The sequence below is a fragment of the Ammospiza nelsoni genome, chromosome 3 (genome assembly GCF_027579445.1).
Source record: "Ammospiza nelsoni isolate bAmmNel1 chromosome 3, bAmmNel1.pri, whole genome shotgun sequence".
NCBI lineage: Eukaryota > Metazoa > Chordata > Aves > Passeriformes > Passerellidae > Ammospiza > Ammospiza nelsoni.
This window is the reverse complement of record NC_080635.1, coordinates 13915492-13936401: the sequence shown is the minus strand read 5'-3', so window position 1 is coordinate 13936401 and position 20910 is coordinate 13915492. Positions and strand designations below refer to the sequence as shown.

Below are 20910 nucleotides of genomic sequence, written 5' to 3'. Positions count from 1 at the left end.
GTGGCAGATAAAAATCAAGCTGGAATCTGTTCAAAGATTCCAGATATAAGGAAGAAAATATTACTGCTAGCAAAGACTATTTGAGGTAGGGATTCATACTGAACTGCACACTGATGTACTCATTGACAGCTGAAGATGCTGCCACCTGAGATGACACCTCTCTCTTCATGTGCACCTACTATCCCTCCCTGTGTACATGATGTGTGGGCTGACAGACCACACTGACAGGTGTCCAACTAAAATGTGACATGAGCAACATGGTGGGAAGAAAACAAGCCGGGAGCTTGTTATCAGATACAGAATAAAATCCAGCACAACAACACCAGACTGACTCAGGGTACAGGAGTTCTGTGTGTTTCTGTGTGTAGAGCATGAACGTGAAAAGAAGAATTTTTCACACAGCAGAGGTGATGAGTTGCAAAAAGACTGATAAACTTTGGAGGAGAGGGGTCAGCTTAGACTCCAGCCTGCCCTAGAAAAGGCAAACACAGGCTGCTCCCTATTCCATAGGCACACATGTTCTCCTTTCCCCCCCTAAAGTTGCCAGTGGCAAGAAGCAAGGCAGTTGCCTGGGTGTCACACAGCACTAATCCTTCATGCTTTGTCCATTAGGTAATACAGTGCCATGTTCACATGCAAGTATGCAAAGCCCTCAGTACTGCATTTTGACACCGTGAGATAACAGCATGAGCAGAGACACCTTATGTCTGTCTTTATTGTACAAAACACAAACAAGCTGTGTCAAACCTCACTTCCAATGGACTGCCACGAAAGGAAATGCTTCATATTTTAAAGATGTCTGAAGTCAGACCAAACCCATGAATGAGACAAACAGATCAGGCACACATCCCAAAATTTTTCAAAAAGCACGTTATACAAGACATGCTATGTGACAAAGATGTACATGTAGATCTAAATCACTAAAACTGAAGTTACAACTGTAGGACACTTATGCCCAAAGATCAACTACTGGCTTATCCAAAGACAACCAACCAATTCAAGAAAACACAACACATTTCTTAAAAATTGTTTTAGTTTTTTGTTTGCTAGTTTTTTGGTTCACTTCTGATCCAAATTTTCATAAATACTTCTTTGGAACACTGTATATCTTGTGAATTTCTATTAAGCCCAAAAGAAGCTCCTATGGGAACATTTTCCTCAAAATGCTTTACAGTCCTTAAGGATCATTATGCAATACTGATAAGTGACCCAGAGTAACATTCTGCAGCTATTATATGTGTATGTTATTGTAACCCTATCAATGCAAGGTCTAATTACAAAGAGCCCAAGTATAAATATTAACCAAGCCTTCCCTTTGAAGGAAAGACATCACCTTTACAATCCTGTGGGAAGTGCACTCTGCAAGAACACTGAAGCTTTTATTAAAATAAAATGAAGTCTGAAGGGGAATCTTGCTGTGATTTCAAATTTACAAAGTAACAGCTTGACATTTTCTGTTATACAGCCATGTGCCATCACCTCCTAGCACTGTTGAAACAGTCATTCCAAGAATATGAGTGTGTAGATCTCTACTACTTTCTAGACTGATAGATAATTTAGCAGAAATAATTATCAGCTGATATTCACTTAATTATAGCATCTACCTGCAGAGCACACAGCCTGCTTTTCTCCCAACACAGCAGTTTAATTATCCACATTCTAGTAAAAGATTTTACACCTGTGTATCCAAAGCTCTCACTTAACACTGAGAACCATGAAAAAAAAAACCCAAATCCCCAAACACATCAGATTTACACAATATTCTTACTTTTAGCAGTTCAAAATAATGAAGACAGTGGTAAACGGGAGCGAGGAGGAGCCGGGGTAGAACATACTGAACAGCTTCTTTAAAGCCTTCACCTATTGACTAGAAACAAAATAAGTTTCAGTCTTAAAGCAATACATGTACTGAAGCAGTATGACAATGTAATTAACACAGTAATATCAACAACGTGTCTTATTTAAAGGCAAGTTACCTGTAAATAAAATGCTGCTCCTGGCTTTGATAATTGACTTAGAAAATGATCATGAAACCCGGGTCGTAAAATATCTTGTGCATATGATTCATATGGATCAAATGCTAGCTCCTAAAAAGAGACAGAATAATTTTACAATCACAGAATCCCAGAATGGCTTGGGTTGGAAGGGACCTTAAAGCTCTTCTAGTTCCAACCCCGTCTGCCAGGGACAGGCATGCCATCAGTTTACAAAACTGGTTTAACAGATAAGCTTCCATATTTCTTATAGACAATACATATCCTATATAGGAGAGACTTTTCTGCATACTTTTCCCAAAACATCTATAGAGAAGAATCCATACCTTTACGTGCACAGACTCATGGATTAAATCAGCCTAAAAGAGATTTCTGGAAGTCAACTGGTCCAATTCTTTGTTTAAAGCAGTGCCAACCTCAGAGCCAAAGACAGATCCATCATTCAAGCTGGCTGACAATGCTCAGGGTCTCTCATCCTGCTGAGTTCTAACTCTAAGAACAGAGGCATCAAAACCTCTCTGGACAGCCTATCCCAATGTTCAATTATTCTCACTGCAAATTTCCCCCTCTCCTCCCAGTATCTAATCAGGATTAATCTTCTTGCCATTTTCATGTTGTCTCACTCATCTCACAGTTCACAACTGAGAAGAATCTGCTTTGGCCATCCTCACACCTTCCCTTCAGGTAACTAAAGACAGCAGTAAGGTCTCCTGCTTCATCCTTCTCAAGAATCAACAACCCCAGCAGTCTCAACCCTTTCTGTATCATGGGCCCCAACTCCTTAATCATCCTGCAACCTTCACTACAAGCCTATCTTGCCCATCCTGTACCAGAAAGGCCAAAACCAGACACAGCACACCAGATTTGGTCTCAAGTTCTACACAGAACTGCCAGTGACACATTCCCTGATACAACCCAGGAGCTAGTTAGGCTTCACATCCAATCTCCAAGGATCTCCCAGCCCTGGCAAGCAGTGCTGCTCCTCAGCTGAGACACTGCATGGGGTTCTTTGTTCTCAGGTGCAGAATTTCATGTTTGCCTTTACTCAACTCTAAGAGGCTCCCAGAGGTCCATTTCTCAGCAGCCTGTCAGGTCCCACAAGCAGCAGCTCTGTCCCCCTGTGTGTCTCCCCACAATTTGGCAGCATCTACCAACTAGATAAGGCTTACCTCCTTCTACAACACCAATACAGACATTAAACGGTATCAAACCCTGAGGAATGCTGGTGACCTTTGTGCTGCTGATAACAATCCTTTAAAAGCCCGAGAGCTCAGCCAACTGCCCATGCTCTACAGTCCAGGCTGCAGCTCCCCCATGCTATGACAGACTGTGCTGAAGGCCCTGCTTGGTTCAGGTAAGAGATAATAACTGCCCTTCCCTTTGTCCATGGACACAGCCATCACTCTGAAAGCAGTCAGCTGGACAGCCACAGTTTGTCCTTCAGAAATCTGTGCTGGATTCTGCCAACCACCTTCTAGTCCTTCACATGGCTGGATGTGAAGTCCAGGAAGATGTGCTCATCTTCTCAGGCACTGAGAAGAGGCTGACCAGCTTCTAGTTTTACAGGAACCTCCTCATCATCAATGTTGAGTTTTTTTCACCTCCACTCTCAAAACTGAGATTTAGAGACTAAAAAGATAAGAGCACTTTAAAAAATGGACAGTCCCTTCATCACAGTGGGGTTGTAAGAAGAGATCTGAAACCAAAGAAAGCCAGATGGAACGGAGATCTAATTACAAGTATTAAAATATGAATAGCAAAAAACCCCACCAAAACACACAACACCATTCTCTTACCTCTGCCATATCTTCAAAACAGCTGCCTACTAGTGGGTGAGGACTACCTTCATCTGTCATTTCAACAGTGTCCTCTATATGACCCAGTAACTTCACACTAAGTTCATGGATGTCTGATATACGACTAAATATATTTTCCACATCCTGCAACAAAACAAGACAAAAGTCAAACGTGCAAAGCTACTCTGTTCTGATGTGAAAGTCAAGAACTTCCTTAAATAGAACAAGATTTTACAGTAATTTTACAATACAGAGATTTATGTAAGATCATAAAATGTATTTTTAAAATAATGAATATATAAAAATATATCAAATGTACATTATTGAAACATGACAAAGAGCAGTGACAGATATCAAAATTACAGGCCTGTAAGTGAACATAAGTACATGGGAAGGTTTCTTCCACAGTCCTACAAAACCTGCAAGTGCTCTTTTACTATTTCCATATCAGAACTCAAGAAAAGTGCTTTTTCTACTGCTGATACATTAAGCTCAACAACAGTTAAGTTTGAGAAGTATCCACCTATATTTATAGATATGATAGTAGGTGCCTTTTGTGTCTGTGGTTTGTACAATACTTACATGAGATGAAAACAGTTTGGAGTTGGAGGCATATGGCTCTCTAAAAACTCGGATAATGAGATTCAGTTCCCTTATATACTGTCGAACTTCTGCCATAAATGACTTCACTAGGTCATAATAGGTTTGTTCCCCTGAGGTGGAGGGTTCTTCATCAGATAATGTTAGTGCACTTAAATCTTCTACATCTTGATGGAACATATCCATTAATACCTAGCCCACAAAGAGAGGGAAATCCACAAAATGAGAACCTTCTCAAGATTGACTAGTTAAGTTGCCAATAAAGACAGCCTATTATTCCCATGAAATCAGACTGATAAGCAATAAGATTGATGTATTATCACTCTGCAATCAGGTGAGCATTACAAAACCAACATCCATTGCTATGAATTTGCAAGTCATTATTTGCAGTGGCAATTTCTGAAGACTCCCAGTCACTTAGACCAATCCAGGCATCTCTCCAAGAACATGGTCCTAAAATCAATTGCAATTTTAAAAGGTGAAGTACACAAAACCAATTAGCATTTAGCTGTGTTCTATTGCTCTGAATCAGCAGTACACAATCTAAGTTTCTGAAGATACTGTCTGAAGTTAAAAGTTGTTTGTATTTTGGCTTTTCAGCTTTAGCTTCACCAGGAACTCACACATGATCATGCTCAGAACCCTGTGATCTACCTGCAGTGAACACTGGCCCAGTTTCTGTCCTTAACTGCTGAGCTCTCTCGTTAAAATGAACCCTTGAGGAAGGGCAGAGCTTCAGAAAGCAGTACTGTTGCAGAACTACACTCATAGCAGGAACTCTAAACACTGTGACTACCAAACGTCCCAATTCATACCCACGCAAGATTTACCAAGCAATCAGTAACTTAAAGTTCTCAAGAAAAGTGGATCACTGAACACTTCCTCCAAATGTGGGGTGTGAGCCAGGAGTCATTACAATGACTCTCTGCAAGCAGAAAAATGCAGGACATTTTGCATGAAGCCCTGCTCTGAAGCTCTAAGAACAGAAGGTGATTCATGTTTCAGAGTCAGTGACTGTACACAGAACTTGGGTTAAAATGAGAATCCTAACTAATTCTGGGGAAGGGGACATTACAGGATCACCACTGTAGGAAATCACACGGAATAATCCAAGTATTCAAGGAGACCCACCATTTCTAACTTTCCTTCACAGATACAGTTCTAGCACACTGCTAGGAGATTCCAGGCTGTATTCACCAGGCCCATGTCTCACTACTAAGGAAAATTGGGCTGAGATGGTAAGGAGATGGTGGTTTTGTTTGACCCACTGAAACACCACTTTTTACATGCAATGCAGTCTAAAATTAGTGCTGCTTCACTGTAATTTTTAAAGTATTCACACGTTGCTGACATTAGGCAGGTACAATCAAGAGAAAGAGAGATTTAACATGCACAAGCAGGAGCTTTATAAGCTCAATTAGCTTTCTGGTAGTTTTGTTCCATTACTGGAACCATATATTATGACACTAATTTCTTCTTAGAAGATAGAATATTCTATGTACTCACTAAGAAAAAGACATTGTCTTCTCAAAATTACCTATAGATTTAGTTGTTTGTTAAGTTGACAAACCAGAGTTGTGCTTACCTTATCAGCACACATTGCTACTTTAATATCTTGTTTTGTAATCTCATAATGTCTTATATTCCGCACATAATTCCCAACCAGCTTTAAGATGTCTGCAGAAATATATTCTAATACTGCTACTATGTAAACAGACACTTGGTGGTCAATTTTGTAGCCTAGAACTTCCTGAAAAGGAAAAAACAAAAAAGCATTCCACTGTTACTCCACTGATGAAACAGACACTGTAGATTACAACTCAAACCAGTCAGTAAGCTTAAAACCCTGCTCAATAAAGATTCCCACATACCCACAGCCTATTTTAGAAACTCAGGAGTGTGTAGGCCTAGAGAAGAAACAGAAGTGACATTGGAGATGCTGTTCTATTAAATGTGGAAGTGCCAAGAGCCAACTAACTGTTCCAAAAACCTCACTTAAACATTTAGGGCTATTTCCATGAGTTTCTTGTGTGTTTTCTTAGTCATGGAAAATGAAATACAAAAAAATCAAACTTATATAATGGGTTCTTGGCCTTGTTTGTCCAAGAGAAAATTGAGTGATTTTTAACTCAGAAATAAATATATTCCATTAACTGGAACACTTAGAACTACACAACAAACACAAATATTCTTAAGTCTTTTAGTTCACAGTTCAGGCAGCACACAGACATTATATAAAACAAAGAGGTTGACCTCTAACTGTGTTCTGAATTCAAGATTCCATCACTGCTTACCTTTAACAAGGGATGGATTTTCTCTACCGGAAGAGATAACGGATTCCTTCGTTTCCTCTTCTCAATAGCAGACTGGGCATCAGCTATTGCCCACTTGTCAATAGGATGGGGGAAACTCTTTTGGACACGATCCTTAAGACAAGAAAACATGACCAAGGAGTAAATGCACCATCTGAATGATCTCAGCAATGTAACTGTGTTATCAAACTGCTTGCTATTACTTAACAAAGAAATGGTTGCTAATATTTGTATTTCAACTATAAAAGCTCATACAAAATGTGTAAATGTTATCATTTTGGTACATGCTGCTCACCATGTGCATAAGGCTGTTTCGGGGGATCGTTATCAGAGAATTATCTACTACTCAAAATTTAAGAATTAAGCTGCAACTGAAGGCACAGTTTGCTCCCCTTGTGCCTATGCCTGGTAACTCGGTATTTGAATATATGACTACATACCTGACACTTTATTCCCTGCACAGGTTAATCACTGAATGAAATGATAACAGGCTTTTTGTTTTGCCTTTACTGATCAGCACATGGTCCAGTCTGAACACATGCAAACTGCCCTGATGATGACAATGAACATAAGAGAAGAAAATGTCCACATGTTCTAAACCAGTTTCATGCTACAGGTGGGCCAGACATGGCCCAGTTTATTTACTCCTTGCAGCAGTGCCTCAGGACATCTGCACACTCCCATGCATTGAACAACTCTCACACCAGAAATTTATTTTCTCACATAACTTTACATTTTGTTTTTTCAGACCACAGTTCCCACTGACTGTTTCAGTTGCAAGTTCTCACTTACGTAAATATGGCTCCTGTTTGAGTAACCATGAAATGAGGAAGACGAAGTTAATGACCACTTACAGAGAGCTGGCACAGGAAAAAGTACACAAACAAAAACTTTCTAACAAAAAAAAAAAAAAAAAAAAAAAAAAAAGTGACACAATACTATTCTCTAAAGGTAATACCCAACTTTTCAAAGTGCAGGCTTTTTTTTTTTCCTTCACAACACTTTGGCAGAAGGAAAGCAGAGGTCCTACCAAAAAAAAGTCTGATGCACTATCTAATACCAATTCACACTCCTAGTCTGTTGACTGAACAATGAAGGTGTTCCAGGGGAAAAAGAAATGTGTTTGACCATATAATTAAAAACAGCATCACTGTGCATGAACAGCAATGGTGGTTGCTTGATTGTCTCTACTTTTCAGATTTCTCCTTCCTTCACAGCCATAAGACTCATAATACAACACTTTGTGCTGAGGTTTTTGTCACTGTTGTTTAAAACAGCATTAAACAACCTTCCCCAAAGCTCTTGTCTCTTGAGCTGCCAGACCAGAATGATGTTGCAAAACAGGTCAGCCATTAAAGAGGACACTGGAACACCACTGGAGGTGTCAGTGTTCAAAAGGGAAGAGGAAGAATGAAATTCATCAATCTTGAGCTCTAAGCCACATTTTTAAGGGTTTTTTGTGAGTGAGGTTTTATTTGCCATTAGTCCACTTTGTTCAGAACGTGAGGAAGTCACTTGGCACAGGCCCTGGCACCAAGCACTGGAAACCAACAGGCACACAGACTCTGCAGACTGGCACCAAAATCTTTAAGTCATGGTTAAGCACCAAGTGCTACCAAGGTATTCATGGTCCTACAAATTTAAGTGATACAGCTTCACTAATTTGTTCCTCAGATGGAAAAACTTCAGCTCAGTCTCTCTTCTTAAACATCAATCTGCTCTGCTCAGCAGCAGAGGCTGCAGATCTTTGAAGAGGCAGTGGTAAGAGATGAGGTCTCTGTACAAAGGAAAGAAGTGTTCCTAAACTCTTTCTGAAAAAGTGACTGAACTGTTTTTGTTTTAATTTCTGGGACAGCAGGGGATACATCAGCCTAAATTACCATGCTGAGAAAGCAGCACAGGGCCCCAGACTAAGCAGCTGCAGTTTGCATACAATATCAGTGGGAAAAAAATGGCTTTTTGAAAGGAACCAGTCAGCTTTTTACACAAAACTTACACTTACCATCTACTGAAAAGTAATACAGCACACAGACAGTTTTTCTGTGTATTGAACAATAAATTAAACTGATATGAAAATGAGCTATTAGGGAACTCAGCAGGCTTTATGCAGAAGGCTGTGCTACATAAAGATACATAATTATTGGTTTCCTTTTTGCATTGTGAAATGGTTAATATAGTAGCTTTCATGCAATAGTTCAAATTATTCGCAATAACATTTGTAATAAGTGTTCTCTATACCTCTACATCCAGAAAACTTCTTGGTTGAGCTTGACACAACATATTTAACAACTGAAGAATTAACTCCTCCACATACTGCAATGCATCTTCAGTAGAGGAAAGCTTAGGATGGACTTGCACCTGAACCTAAAGGAAAGAAGAATTCAAGATTTGAGTTTTGTTCTTCCCCAAACCACATGCTTTACTTGCAGAAAAAAAAAAGATGACAAAACCCAAGCCAAACAGCCCAGAAAAACAATAATGTAGCTCTGTTAAGGTCCAACAGACAAACCTGAGTGAAACCCTCACACCTGACAGAGATATAAATCTCAAACGCTTTACATACTCAAATCACTATAAATTGCATTTAATGTCAAGAAAATGGTTAATTAATAACTGTGCTTAACAGTGCAATTAGAAAAACTTTTAAAGCCTTTGCATATACTTATCTCTCTCCACTAGCTCTTTAACCACTGTTTTTGCAAGAAGTTTCAGCACTGGGGGTTTTCTCCCTTTGACACAAACCATAACAACAAAATACAGAACATCTTTCACAGAGCACACTACAGAAACAATGATTTCAATAGCATTTATTATTTCAAATTATTGAATCCATTCTCAGTAAGCACTCATAAGATTCACTCAGAAGTTTGTTTCCATAGTGTTTTTTAAAATATGTCAGACTCTACAGTTAAGAGAAAACCACTTCAAAAAGGTCACAGTGTTGTCCTGGCATTAAGTGGCAGCTGAAAGATTTTGAAAACTTGGTCCCAATATGTTTACCTGTCTGTCCAATTTCTTACTGGTGCAAATTCAAAAAGGAACAATCCCCCTTCCTCGTTCAATTTTTTTTCCAGACAGTCATGTAACTTCTGAAACCTGAGGTATACTTTTCCTTTGCACTTCTGTAGTTCACAAATCAGCACAGTTTTAACCCAAAATTTCAGGTACACAAAGCTCAGTGCTTCAGAGCCTAAACAGACACTTTAATCTCAGTTCTACACCGATGGCAAATATTATGCCAGAGCAAGCTGACTGCTGACTTTCGCAATGCATCTGTCAAGCCCCAATTTCATCATTTTACTGTTCCCCTGCACTCAACTCAAAATGCCTTCAGTTCTCTCAATCACTAACATGAGAGCCTAACAACTCTGAAGCAAAACCCAACAATCTGCCTCATCCAAATGTTAAATCCATGTCCATATTCAAATAATGCTGCCATAATTACTTAATTTCACACCTGAGTCTTAATTCCTGTTTGCAGTTATAGCAAGAACTAAATGTTATGAAGTTCAAACACACAACAGCCTCAAACAGAAATCCACCTGCCTGCTGAGGCACTCATTAGTCTGAAAGCTTCATGTCTGGGCACGGTCCTGGTGCTCACTTAACTGCTGCTGGGATTCAAATGCGCTGGATCACGCGTTTGGCTTCTTGCAGACTGCACACCCTTATTCAGCAGGTCTTAAAAAACACCTCCAGAAGTCACTGCTTTTTAAACTTAAAAGCAGTCTGGCAAAAATAGAACAGAAGAACTTCTCTCCATTTGACTAGCTAACACAACTATTTTGATTATGCCAACAGTTTCACTTTTCCTAAGAACCTCACTATGCACAGCTAGAGTGTGTTTGTGGAGCTACATGAATAACAGCATGCCAGTCCCAAACATCATTTACAATTCAAACACTGACATCTGAAATACTGTACCAGCTTGGAACACCTTAACACCAGAAATTACAGGCTTGCCAAAGTGTTCTCTTAAAGAGCAGAGCTGTCTGGAAGATGCTGCCTTTAGTGTGTGCTTTTTTTAAAGCAGAACTGAAGATATTTGTATTACAGTGTCCCTATATTATACTCCAGCACTCTGTATTTCAAGAAGTGTTAAATTACCAAGTCAATTCAACAAAAATACTCTATAAATACAGAGCATGATGAACTGGAGTGATGAAGAGATTTTCTCCTTTACTTAGAAAACAGACCAGACTTTAATCACCTCATTACAACTCCTTTGGTCTGTAACACACAGCCTACAAGAATAAGAACAAACAAACAAAAATACCACATCAGGCCATAACCTGAAACATTATCCACAGTCAGCCAAAACAGAGTCAACAATGACAACCTACTCCGAGTTCAGGAGATGAAAGTTTCATTTTCCCTAAGCATTTCTGTCTGGGGACAGTGACAACCTCCTTCCCAAAGGCCACTGCCCAGCTCCACTTTAACAGAACATCCACCTTGGCAGAAGAAAACATCATGAGTTGCCAGTGGCTTGCCAACACAGCTTATCTATATTAAGTAGATGGTAAATAACCTTCATTGCTACGTGACAGTATCAGTTAGGGTTCAAAGTCATGCAAGTGAACAAAAGAAAACAACCAGACTAACAAGGAAAAGTACAGCATGGTTTGGTGCACAGTTATCACAGAAATGTGTCATTTCAGTATCTGCACTACTGTAGTACCCAAAGGCTCAGACTGAGTGACAGAGTGTTATTTGAGGGTACTCAGTGCAAGTCCCAAGTCCATTATCTAAGACATGATGCAAGACTGGGTAAGATGCAAGATTTAGTAAAAGACAAGAAATGGGAACATCTGTTAGCATAAACCATCACATGATTAGTTTCAAAAAAAGAGAAGATCGAATTACCAGGGGCTTTCCATCTTTCTCATAAAGTCATCTCAGATTTTAAATTAAAAAACCTGGGCCACCCTGCCTTATCACCCTTGAAAAGGGGGAGTATGGCTAGAATCCCACCAGATCCTTCAATCCCACTTAGGAAAACACATGATAAAAACAGACTAACAGCTTCTGAAGTGTTGTGATGTTTAGATCAGATTCTTATCTAAACATTTAACCTCTCCCTTAAATAATGACAGAACCATTCCCTTCCCTCCTTATGATAGGGGAAATTACTAAAAAAGCAGTTTCAAAACTTTTAAAAAAAGCTTCAAATCTTCAAAATACCCCATAAATTTCAAAGGGCAAATACAACCTACATCAGCTCCAAATCCCTGCCACCATGGCTGCTTTCACTCAACTCATGTATTCATGTTTTTGAATATCCAATCTTCTCAATCTTTCCTAATTCTCCAAAGAGAAATGGCCAGAGTTTTCTTTATTTAAAGATAAGCAGAGCCAGCATTTCTTGAACAGCCTTTCAGGATCTGCTTAAGAGCATCAGCAGAGACAAACAGTGCCTGCTTTAAAAAAAATAAATTATAACACTTAAAGAAAATTCTACAATATGAACCCGTGGCTTTTTTCCCCTTGCCTTTTTTGTCCTCTTCCCTTAAAATCCACAAAAGCAAAGGACTTCTACAAGGAACAGCAAGACCTTAAAAATTAGGCAGCCATAAATCTAAACTGGCAGAAAAAGTCAATGAAATCAACAAAGAAGGAAGTGATTAATGTATAGTACAACTATAGCTGATCTTTACTTAATAACCCATGGCAGCTTATTTTACATAAAGTCCTCTCAAACCATTTTTTTTCAAACTCTCCATAATAAATTAGAATATAAACGTTCCTACAAGCCTCACGGGGAGCAGTAGGGACTTTAACCCAAACCCTGAGAAAGGTTTCATTTCAAAGACTGCAGCTCTAACAGCTTCAGGTCAGACAGAGGCTTGGTCTCCCAACAGGTCCAAGACAGTAACTCCTAGGCTGGTCACAAGATGACCCAAACCCCAGCCCAGAGTGACACTCAACAGCTTGTTCTGCACTAGAAAGAGGTGTGTGATAATAGATAAGGAAGCAAGACACAGTGAATTTAACAATCTGAGTGATACATCCTCAGGAACAGCTTTCAGTTACCTCTTCCTCAGTGGCCATGAGTAAAAGCCTAACAGGTTGCTTGTAGCTGAAAAATTTCAAATCAGGATGAAAAATCCTGGCTCAAGACTTCTTAAAGCAACTTCACATTACATAAACATCAGGTTTATGCTCCCAAATCATCACTAACAATCAACACAATCAGGTTCACAGGTGTTCTGCTAAGTACAAAACACACCAGGCAAATCCTGCAGCTTCCAGAAACAATATCAGACCTGAGCCCATCAGGAGCAGCAGAAGCTCCATCAGCAGCTTCAGAAAACAGCATAACAAAAGGAAACAATTCTAAATGAAATAATTCTAAAGCCACTTAACAAACTGAAATAAAAATGAAGCATTAACTGCAGGTTACAGATAATTTTTTCTAACTGGGCAAGACTACTCCTGTACTGCAAGAAGCCACATTATAAGCAAAAAACAACTCCTGCTAAAGAACAACTGCACTCCACTGCTGAGCATGGGCTGTGCTGCCAGTCTGCCCTGCTGGCAGCTGAAGGGCTTGTAAAAAAGGCTCTAAAGGGAAAAAGCATTGTATTTACCACATCATACTGATCATGGAAGGAGTTCTGTAATGAGACAACATGCCAAACCACCCTCCTAAGCATTACCACAGAAGATAACACTTTACTAACTGCAAGTAGTTTTCTAAACTGAAAATTTTCTAAACCTTTGGAAATGGATTATTAGTAGACATAATCCATTGTAGAAACAAATTTGGCAACAGAGGAGATCATTCTGGCAAGAATTTTCTTCAATTCAGCATCTTTGAAAGTCTTCACTAATGCTGTACCTCTCATTTTCACTCAACACATCCTTTCTTTACTTTCCCTCAATGACTAAAAAACCACTGACAAGCTTATCGCTAAACACTCCAGGACAAAGTACTTTATGTACACCTTGCATGGATGAGTGTTTTTATAGAGTCAGCACTCCTTAAAAAGCTTTTTCTTCTATTCTTGTACATCTCTGCTGATATTTGGTAACCCTGACCATGTTTTGTTACCTTGATCAATTAAAAATACAGGAAATTAAATCAAATACAAATGTCTTGGATACACTCTTCAGCAACAATTCACCAGGACTCAGATTTTTGCTAACATTTCTGCTGATATTTCAAAAGAGCAGCAGTATTACACTGCTCCACTGAGCAGGTGAAAAAATTCATGCAGTGAAGACTTCAGCTGCAGGAGGTTCTTGTTTTTATTGTCCACAGCCATCAGAAGAACAGATGACCCAGAGTGACCAGAAATTAGGAAAGCTCAACATCTTGTGTGAAGCAATGCTAAGAGTGAGAAGTGCCATTCTGAGTAGCAAGTGGCAACTGGTTTGTCACCAATTTGAAGAGCCAGGTATTTAAAAATCAGGTAGAAATATCTTTGTCAACAGAACTCTGTAGTGACTGAAGCAGCTTTTCCCACGTCTCTTGCTCCATGAGAGGTGCACATGACACATGGAGTCCCTGGAAGCAAATCCCTTCAGCTGCCAAGCCACACCAGTCCAATCATTCTGACCACAACAAATTCCAGCAGAACCCCTGGTTAATTGCTCAACTGATTCAAAACAACTTGGGGTATGCAAAGAGCAGAACATTCTTTTGTTTTTCTCCATGATCAAATGGCTTAAGGTATCCATCAGCAAGGATGACATGCTTCCTACTAAACCACTGGATCAGGAACAAGTGCATCATACACGTGCAGAGAAATTTTGACTCCATGAACAAGTTATACCCATGAGATGAAGTCATGAAGAATGATGTTCAAGAAAAACTATCCAAAAGGTTATGACCAGAATAAAGTGTGTAAATTCACTAGCAGAGGAACACCAGAGCTGGAAGAGGCATCACATGGCAGGTGTCAATCCTGAGTCTGTTTTCCAAGGTGCAATAAAAGCTGTGTGTCTCTGTCTCCAGGCACCTGAGACCTCTGGTGTTTCAAATGTCTTGAATCCTTCATCTTCAGCATCTCCCAGCATCCCACCTTCTGTCCATCCTTGCAATTACAATTTCAGACACCTGTTGTTATTCTTTCTTCCCTCCTTTTCCTGTACCTCATCACCATGATTACTGCCTTTCACCAGCAAACAAAGATCCCTGCAACACTCCTCTTCTGCAGCTTCAAAATAACTGTGACCAGGCAGAGAAGAATCTCAGTTGACATCATTTTCTTCCTAATTGAGTGCACTGGAGTCTATCTTGACAGCATCTGAAGAAGAATCAGAAGAAAAGGGATTACATTAAGATCTCAGTGGTACAAGAGCTGCTCTTTGCAAGTGCAGCTGTTCAAAGCAAATGCAGCTCTACTGCTAAGGTTCATGTCTAATGAAACACAAGGCATGGTCTCCTCTAAGAACTGCCTGATGTAGGAAGGGACTTATTCTTACTCTATATTCTTGGATAAAAAATAGAATCAAAATAATCCACTGGGAAAAAGAAAGCTATTTGCAATGATTCAACAGCACCCATTTTTAAAGAAAGCAATCCTGGGGCTGTAGTTTGAGCACTGCATTAGAAGCCAACTCACAGTTACAAAAGGGCAATGGCATTTTAATGATTCAGTCCACGTGTGGCAGCTTTCCCTGAGAGCTGCAAACACTCCATCCTGGTATATGTGCTCTTACAACCTTAGCTTAAATGCCACTCTCCTCAACGGACCTATTAACTCAACACAGGTCTCCACAAACTGTTAAGTCTAATTTCCAGCTGTGAAATCATCACAATTCTGCCTCTACAAGCCCCTGGTTTCAGGTGGAGTTCAGCTGCTGTCACTACCTGAGAATGAGTGTCAGCATCTGGTCAGCTAAGGGAGAAGTGAAGGAAAGGTTCTCCTCCAAACTAGCTTCCAAACATCTGACTCTCCTGAGACTGCAATGCTCTGGCAATTCAGCAAAGTCACAAGGCACCAGCTGCCCTCCAGGACACTCCTGCCCTCTGACCCCACCGGGAATTGCTGCCACCCTCTGCACTTCACCAGTGCCAGGGCTGGCCTGCAGGTGCAGCTCAGGTCTTTGGAGAGTTCCCCAAGGGGTCACTGACTGCAGTGCTGCACCTGCCTTGTGATCAAGGCCTTCTGCCTCTACAAGCACCAGCCTTCACTACTTTAGGAGCCTTTATCAGGGCAAAACACCCTACTCAAAACTATCTGTACCTCCATCACGTTAGGAAAATACACAATGTGGTTTGTCCATTAATGAAAAACACATTAAGATAATAATTTAAAATTTTCGTCTGTCATTTAGTTTTGTTGTAACTCAAGTATTTGGCTCCTCAGTGAAGCTGGTGAACAATCTGGACAGATTCTTTACTTCCATCTTTACAAAAACAGCAGTAGTAAGCAGTCTGAGAGAAGGTAAGAAACAGGTGGTGATCTCAGGGAAAGCAGAGGTCAAAAGAGCCAACACCTGCCAGACAGTCACAAGTTTCAGTGTGAAGCCTTCAGAACTAACTCCACCTGCCTCCTGTCACCCCTGTACCCACAAAGAGAAACAGAGCAGACAAAATCAAGACAAACTGTACCTTGAAGGGCCAGCTCATCATCCTTTGTAACTTGTCCTCATTGGCCTTGTCCTCAGATTGCAGAATTCCTTTTCCCACTGCAGAATTCATCCAACTCCTTCAGGAAGCATCTTTAAAGCAGGGTGACTTCACAAATGGCTTGTCCACTTGGAAGAAATCTGGCACTTCAGATGTCACAAGTTATCCCAAAGTTTTAATGCTTGCTTGCTTTGAATCCTCACACTGTGTATTCCAGTTATCAGCACTCAGACACTTTCCAAATCTGCCAAACATTTGCTGCACCATGGAATAAACCATCCTCCAAAGGAACAAGCTCTCTGTGGCTGGGACCTTGGGTAGCTCCAGTTTCCAAGCAGGCTTCAGCTGGATGGGTGTCCAAGGGCTCACAAGCACCACGAGTGTGGTTAGTGCTGAAGTTTCAAGGAAGCAACTCAGCTATCCAGGGATAAGAAATTAACAGCACGTGCTACGGATGAGACAAGCAAAAAGACTTCCAAGAACTGGACAAAGCCACACAACGCTGGAGAGCTCAAAGAGCATGCCCAGAGAAGAGAGGCAGTACACTGCAAGGGGAAATTAGGAAGAAATACTGCATGGGTACGACTGCAGCGCCCGAGACCTCTCAAGCAGCCCAAGGAAGGAGCCTCTCAGGCAAAAGTTGCAGTTAATCCCTGTAATCAAACAGTAACTCAGAAAGTGTTGCCGTGCAGGACTAAACCATGTGAAGTTCTGCAATCTGAAGCCAGCTCAGGTAACAGTGTCAGAAAACTTGTTTCTTAAGCCTCCTACTTTCTGGGTTCAGGATGGAAGAGGAGCCCTCACAATTTTTTCCTCTCTTCTGAATAAATTCTTTCCACACCACAGGCACAAGCCTCACCGTCCTGAGGGAGCAAGACTTGCTAGTTTGTCCTGATTAAGCCTTCTCAGCAAAAAGGTATTTAAACTACGAGAAGGTTAACTAAAAGCCATTAGACACGAACACTAATTAACAAAAATTCTCTCAGGAGCTGCTCATAACAATCCCCCCCAATTCCCAGTCGTGTCACCAAGGGAGACCAGCAGCAACCCGCAACAGCAGCACTCGCGTCCCTCCGGCCCGAGGGGGGACAGGACTCCGCGTCCATCACACGGCTTTTATCCGCACGGCTCCGTCTGTCAGAGCATCGCCCGGGGCGGCTGCCGGGCCCCTCCGCGCCGGTGGACCCATCGAGGCAGCCGCCTGCGCTGCGGGACGGCGCCCACCGACCCCCGGCAGCCCCGGAGCCGCTTCCGGAGCGCGGGGAGCCCCGCGGTCCGCCCGGCGCCCAGCCCGACCCCGCGGCCGGGCCCCCGGGGCGCGGGCACCCGGCCGCCCCTCACCTTCTTGAGGGCGGGCACCAGCAGCCCCCGCCACTTGGGCGCGTTCTCCTCGCTGAAGAACTCGTAGAGCAGCGCCTGCGCCTGCATGGTGCCGCCGGGGCGGGCCGGGAGCCGCGCGGGAGGGCCGGCGGCGCTCAGCGGGAGCCCCGGCGCTCCCCCGCCGCCGGCGGGGGCGGCAGGCCCGCAGCGGCGGGGGGGGGCGGCGGCTGCCGCATTCCCCGCCCCGGCTCGCGGGGGAGGCCGCGGGGGCGGCGGGGGGGGCGCGCGGCGGGACGGGGGTCGCGCGCGGGCCGCGAGGGGCGGGGTCGGAGCGCGAGCGCCGCCGCCTCCCCGGTCCCGTCCTCGCCCGCTCCGTCGGCGGCCGCGGCGCATGCGCGGAGCGGCGGCGCCCCGCGCCACCCGCGCCTGCGCCCCGCCACGCGCGGCCGAGGCCTTCCTGGCGGAAGTGACGCCAGGGGCGGGGCGGCCGCGCGCACCCCCTGCCGGCGGGAGGGCGAATGGGCGATCCTGGAACCGCTGGTGGCCGGGACGGGCGGGGGTGGATCGGGCTGGGACACGGGGCATGGATTAGATGTGTGATACGCGGGGATGGATCGGGCTGGGACACGGGGCATGGATTAGATGTGTGATACGCGGGGATGGATCGGGCTGGGATACGGGGCATGGATTAGATGTGTGATACGCGGGGGTGGATCGGGCTGGGACACGGGGCATGGATTAGATGTGTGATACGCGGGGGTGGATCGGGCTGGGATACGGGGCATGGATTAGATGTGTGATACGCGGGGATGGATCGGGCTGGGACACGGGGCATGGATTAGATGTGTGATACGCGGGGATGGATCGGGCTGGGACACACGGGGATGGATCGGGGTGGGACACGCGGGGCTGGATCCGTCCGGACAGGCGGGGATGGATCAGTGTGCTGGGACACGAGGGGATGGATTCGGCTGAGACAAGAAATCGGACAAATGTCTATCCTTGTGTGAATAGACAAGGAGCTCTTGGACAAGCTCAGACACCAAAAGGAGGCCTATGGAGCGTGAGAGCTGGAGCTGAAACCTGGCAGGAATACAGAGAGGATGTCCCATCAGCCAGGGATCACGTTAGAGGAGGTAAAGCTCTGAGAGAATTAAACATGGCCAGGGACATCACGGAGAAGAAGAAAAGCTTCTGCAGGTGTGTGGGTGATAAAAGGAACACTAGGAAAAATGAGGACCCTCTGGAAGGAAAGGGGAGATGTGATTACCTGAGACGTGGCAAAGGCTGAGGTGCTCAATGGCTTTTTCCCCGTCTCCACCAGGATGTGCTCCAGCCACACTGCCCGAGCTGAGAAGGGAAAGGCAGGGACTGGGGGACTGAAGAGTCACCTGCTGGAGAAGATTGGATTCAAAGCTATCTAAAGCACCTGAAGGTGCACAAGCCCATGGGACCTGATGAGATGTATCCACACATCCTAAAGGAACTGGTGTCTGGAACTGGTGACACAGGCCTTCCTGTATTTTAGGTGTGTTTCCTTAGAGAGAAGCAAGAGGTTTGGACACAGTCCCTATTTTTACCAGCTATTTTTCCATGCAATTCTTCAAAACTCAACAGGGCTACTGCCAAAGCTGAACCCTGTGGGGTGTAAGGAATGTCCCCTGCCTGGGGGACACATCCACCCCCACCAGTGCTCATGGCATTGCTGGGCTCCCCCAGCCCCACTGCAAGCTCCCCATGGCAAAGCTGCAGGCAGCAGGCACCGTGCTTCACCCTGCACAGCCCTTGCTATCAGTCAGGGGCTGTGGGATGCAGAATTTGAATCTGAACCCACTCTTTTTTATGCCACCACATCCAGTTTCTGACACAGGCAGCATTGCATGGAGAGATGGGCAAGAGAAAGATAAAAGCAGTGTTCATTGCCCTGTGATCCCAGCTTCCAGGAGCACTTGTGTAACACACACAATGCCACTGCTTCCTTTATTCCCTGTAAGGAGGCTCAGTTTGGGCCAAGGCCCAAGCTCAGCCCCTGCACTGATCAGATTTGGCTGCCAGCCTGGTGAGTGCCTATCCTGTGGTCACATCAACCCTCCTGCCTGCCAGCAGCTCCTTGCAGTTGCTAGGAGCCAGCGTGGAAGGGACCAGGAGGGGGAAAAGGGAAGCACAGAGGTGGTTGGAGGAGCTGTGTCCATCATCCATGGCAGAGGCCTTGCTGTAAGCTCATGGTGCCTGTGATGGGGTTTCCTGGCTCTGACTGGGCTCCCATCAGTCAGCCACACACTGATCCCAATCCTACACCAGGATTCCAGTCATGAGCTCCTACCAGGCATGGCTCAGGAGAACTTTAGTTCCAGGCAGCTTTAGGTCTAGCGAAGGAGACCTTTTGATTTACCAGACACCCAGGCTCCTGGGCTCAGCTGTCAGCAGAGTAGGCAAGCAGCTTGAGATGTGGGAAAGGCAGTTTTGTAGCACAAACCCCAAATCCTGCAACAGGACAATTCCTCAAAAAAGCAGGAACTCTTCACTTCTTATCTTCAAGGCTGGAGAGCAGCATGGGAAAAGCAAAGCTGGTCTGATTATACCAATAGACTGGAAACATGCCCTAGCACAATGCTCCCTTTTTCCTATGTGCTGCTGCTCTGTCCTCTATCTTTAACCCTTCCAGCTGCATCCCTGCATGCATGCTCATACCAAAAATGCCCAAGCAGAGTAAAAACCAGTAGCCCTTAGCCTCTGGTGGCTATAATTCAGCAATGGCCTGGGGAACCTGGCCCCAGCTGCTGCAGGACCCCCCCAGGAGGAAGCACATTCACAGCACATCAGCTGTAGTGCACTTTGCTAAATCTGAGTGACTTTCTGCATGTCCAAGTGAGGAACAGTCCACAGGAGGCAGGATGGAAATTGCCCTTGGGGATTTCACAAGGGTGCTGTGAAACACACACAACTTCTCAGCTTTTCTGAGACCTCAGCTGCTCAGCAGTGAAGCTTGTGCCACCACCTCTTCCCCCACAGGGTGAGGTGACACTCAGGACAAGGAACAGCCATGATGGGGCTGGCAGAAGCAGTGAGCTTGAGGCCCACAAGCACAAAAATAAACCTGTTGAAAAAAAAAAAAAAAGAAAAACATCAGTTTTGCAAGTGGAACAGCAGGAAATGGAGGGAAGAAACCACACAAGGTGGAATTTGGAAAGACTTAGCTCAAATCTAAATGTCTCTACATTTTGCCCAAAGGTCAAAAGGGTATTGATGCCAACCCAAACTGAGTGGAGCTCCAGCAACCTCTGTTCATACATTCAGAGACGCCCGGC

General features: G+C 43.7%; 1 protein-coding gene across 1 annotated transcript in view; it reads right to left on the bottom strand.

Moving 5' to 3' along the window:
* SOS1 (SOS Ras/Rac guanine nucleotide exchange factor 1) overlaps positions 1-12753 on the bottom strand; it is a 38213-nt gene extending 25460 nt beyond the window's left edge. Inside the window, exons 1-8 of the mRNA XM_059467242.1 lie at positions 12736-12753; positions 8941-9066; positions 6685-6816; positions 5976-6140; positions 4373-4582; positions 3791-3934; positions 1977-2087; positions 1769-1867 (exon numbers count right to left, since the gene is read on the bottom strand). Of these exons, the coding sequence (XP_059323225.1) occupies positions 1769-1867; positions 1977-2087; positions 3791-3934; positions 4373-4582; positions 5976-6140; positions 6685-6816; positions 8941-9066; positions 12736-12753 (1005 nt within the window). The remainder of the gene's footprint in view (positions 1-1768; positions 1868-1976; positions 2088-3790; positions 3935-4372; positions 4583-5975; positions 6141-6684; positions 6817-8940; positions 9067-12735) is intronic.
* Positions 12754-20910: the final 8157 nt, after the last annotated feature.